The 3663-nt window shown below is 56.6% G+C and overlaps 1 protein-coding gene across 1 annotated transcript; it reads right to left on the bottom strand.

Moving 5' to 3' along the window:
- Positions 1–1446: 1446 nt before the first annotated feature.
- Positions 1447–2984, bottom strand: LOC113979750 (bifunctional epoxide hydrolase 2-like). The gene is made up of 5 exons (XM_027707047.1): positions 2790–2984; positions 2553–2622; positions 1822–1902; positions 1646–1704; positions 1447–1564 (listed from the first exon to the last, which is right to left on the bottom strand). The coding sequence occupies exons 1-5, from the start codon at positions 2981–2983 to the stop codon at positions 1480–1482; spliced, it is 489 nt and encodes a 162-aa protein (XP_027562848.1). The 5' UTR covers position 2984; the 3' UTR covers positions 1447–1479.
- Between the last annotated feature and the right edge of the window lie 679 nt (positions 2985–3663).

Below are 3663 nucleotides of genomic sequence, written 5' to 3'. Positions count from 1 at the left end.
CTTGGGAAAAGGTGTCTCCAGGCAGGGAATGAGCCCTGGAATCCCAGGAAAAGCAGGGAATGCTGCATCCCAAGGAACGTGGGAACTTGGGAAAAGGTGGCTGCAGGCAGGGAATGAGCCCTGGAATGCCAGGGGAAAGCTGGGAATGCTGCATCCCAAGGAATGTGGGAACTCGGGAAAAGGTGTCTCCAGGCAGGGAATGAGCCCTGGAATTCCAGGGAAAAGCAGGGAATGCTGCATCCCAAGAAATCCCAGGGAAACCGGAAGCTCTGGAATACTTTTGGCTTTATTTCCCAAAGATTTAAGGCAGCACTTATTATCGATTATTAATTATTAATTATCGATTATTAATTATTAATTCTCAATCCCTAATTAATTATTGGCTCATTAAAACCCCAGGGAAAAGCCCCGGGATGGGATCAGGGATCCAAGGGATGGATCCAGCCCCCAAAACCATCCCAAAATTCCCACAAAACCCCCCCTCCCCTTCCTTTTCCTGGGAGGTGCTTGGAGCTCTTCCCGGCTCATCCATTCACTTGGATTCCCACCCCCAAAATTCCCAAAAATTCCCAAAAATTCCCAAAAATTTTGGCTCAGAGGTGGGAAAATCAAAGCCCGGAGATGGAAAATTGCTCCCCCCAAAGGAAAAAATTCCAAAGGAAAAAATTCCAATGGCAAAGGCACAATTCCAAAGGCAAAGGCACAATTCCAATGGAAAAGGCACAATTCCAACGGCAAAGGCACAATTCCAATGGCAAAGGCACAATTCCAGCAGCAAAGGCAGAATTCCAAAGGCACAATTCCAAAGGCAAAGGCACAATTCCAAAGGCAAAGGCACAATTCCAAAGGCAGAATTCCAAAGGCAATGGCACAATTCCAAAGGCAAAGGCACAATTCCAAAGGCAGAATTCCAAAGGCAATGGCACAATTCCAAAGGCAAAGGCACAATTCCAAAGGCAAAGGCACAATTCCAAAGGCAAAGGCACAATTCCAAAGGCACAATTCCAAAGGAAATGGTACAATTCCAACAGCAAAGGCACAATTCCAAAGGCAAAGGTACAATTCCAATGGAAAAGGAAGAATTCCAGCAGCAAAGACACAATTCCAATGGGAATTCCAAGCCCTCGGCCCCGGGAGAAGGGAAAGTCGGGAAAGGCTCCCGTTCACAGCCGGGAATTCCCGGGAGAAGGAAAGGGAAGGGAAAAGTCGGGAAAGGCTCCCGTTCACAGCCGAGAATTCCCAGGAAAAGGGAAGGCAAAGCCAGGAAAGGCTCCTGTTCACAGCTGGGAATTCCTGGGAGAAGGGAAGGTTTGGGAAGGGAAGAGAAGGGAAGGGAAGGGAAGGGAAGGGAAGGTATGGGAAGGGAAGGAAGGGTTGGGAAGGGAAGGGAAGGGAAGGAAAAGCTGGGAAAGGCTCCCGTTCACAGTTGGGAATTCCCAGGAAAAGGGAAGGGAAGGGAAAAGTCGGGAAAGGTCCCATTCACAGCCGGGAATTCCTGGGAAAAGGGGGGTCCGGCGGGAGCCCTTCCAGCCACTCCAGCAGGATCCTGGTGACCTCCGCCGGCCTGCGGGGAAAGCTGGGAATAGGCTGGGAGCCGGAATTCCCGGGAATGTTGGGAAGGGGGGTGGGTTATCCCGATTCCCACCTTTCCATCTGCGTCCAGTGGCCGCATTCCTCCAGGTGCTCCCGGCGCAGCCGCGGGATCTTGGGAAGAGAGAGGGGGGGAAAGGGATGGAGGGGGTTTGGATCCTATCCGGGGGCATTCCCGGTTTTCCTTGGGATCTCTGGTGGGATTCCCAGGGTTGGGAATTCTGGGCTTACCCAGTTTTCCATGCCCTTGCTGAGGCTGGGATGCAGCACCGGGTCCTTCCCGGCCGTCACCATCAATGCCGGCAGTGGGATCTGGGGGGATCCAGGGATTCAGAGGGATCCAGAGGGATCCAGGGATCCAGAGGGGACATGGAGGGGATGGGGGGATCCAGGAATCCAGAGGGATTTAGGGGACATGGAGGGGACAGGGAGGATCCAGGGGTATCCAGGGATCCAGAGGAGGATCCAGAGGGGACGGGGGGGGAGTCTGGGAATCCAGGGATCCACAGGGATCCAGGGGACATGGAGGAGACAGGGGGGATCCAGAGGGACACAGGGGGGATCCAGAGGGGACAGGGGGGATCCAGGGATTCAGAGGGATCCAGAGGGGACAGGAGACACAGGGGGGATCCAGAGGGAATCCAGAGGGACACAGGGGGGATCCAGGGATCCAGGGGACATGGAGGGGACAAGGGGATCCAGAGGGGCCAGGAGGGATCCAGAGGGACAAGGAGGATCCAGAGGGTATCCAGGGATCCACAGGGATCCAGAGGGGGATCCAGGGATTCAGAGGGATCCACAGGACATGGAGGGGACAGGGGGATCCAGGGATTCAGAGGGAACATGGAGGGGACGGGGGGATCCAGGGATCAAGAGGGATGGGGGGGATCCAGGGGGACACAGGGGGGATCCAGAGAGGATCCAGAGGGGATCCAGAGGGTCAGGGGTGATCCTGCTCCCACCTTCCTGTCCCTGGCGGAGAGGGCCCAGTTCCAGTTGGTTTGGATGTTCCGGTACCAGTTCAGGGGCCCCCTGGGAAAAGTGGGAACGGGCTGGGAATGGGTCGGGAATGGGTGGGGAATCCCCCCAGGGCGGGATCATCCCACTGGGAAGAGCCTGGCAGGGAAATCCCACCCCTTTTCCAGGATTTTGGGGGGTGACAGAGCCCGGCCCGGGGTCATTCCACCCCCCCCCCCCACCTGAATCCGGATTTCTGGAAGCTCCGGATGTAAAATTCCAGCTCGGGGCCCGGCAGGATCCGGCTGGGAGGGGGATCCTCAGGGAATCCCACCAGGAGACCCCCTGGGAAAGGAGGAAGAGGAATGGCAGGAATGGCACTGAACATCCCAGGGAATTCCACAAATCCCAGCAATGCCCAGCCCATAACCCCCATAAATCCCCCCGAACCTCCCACCCCATAACCCTCACCCCATAACCAATATAACCCCACCCCAAAACTCCCCCCATAACCCCCCAGCACCTCCCACCCCATAACCCCCATAAACCCCATAACCCCCCAGCCCCCCCCCACCCCATAACCCCCCTTAACCCTCCCCGAACCTCCCACCCCATAACCTCCACCCCATAACTCCCACCCCATAACTCCCACCCCATAACACCCCATGACCCCCCAGCACCTCCCACCCCATAATCCCCATAACCCCATCCTATAACCCCCATAACCCCATGCTATAACCCCCATGACCCCCCAGCACCTCCCACCCCATAATCCCCCACCCCATAAACCCCATAACCCCCACAACCCCCATATTCCCACCCCATAACCCCCACAACCCCATAACCCCACCCCATAACCCCCATAACCCCACCCCCCTCCCCATTCCCTGTTCTCCATTCCCAGTTCCCCATTCCCCATTCCCTGTTCCCTCCCTGCCCCATTCCCATTCCCTGTTTTCCCCATTCCCATTCCCAGTTTTCCCGTTCCCCCAGGACCGGCTGCCCCTTGGCCTCACGTTGCAGGGGATCCGGGAGCGAGGTCGGCTGGGAACAGGGATGGGGGAGCCTCTTATGGGGTTATGGGGTGGGGTTATGGGGTTATGGGGTGGGAAGTGC

The sequence above is a fragment of the Neopelma chrysocephalum genome, unplaced genomic scaffold (assembly GCF_003984885.1).
Source record: "Neopelma chrysocephalum unplaced genomic scaffold, ASM398488v2 Primary Assembly neopelma1_88519, whole genome shotgun sequence".
Taxonomy (NCBI): domain Eukaryota; kingdom Metazoa; phylum Chordata; class Aves; order Passeriformes; family Pipridae; genus Neopelma; species Neopelma chrysocephalum.
This window is presented reverse-complemented; position numbering and strand designations above follow the sequence as displayed.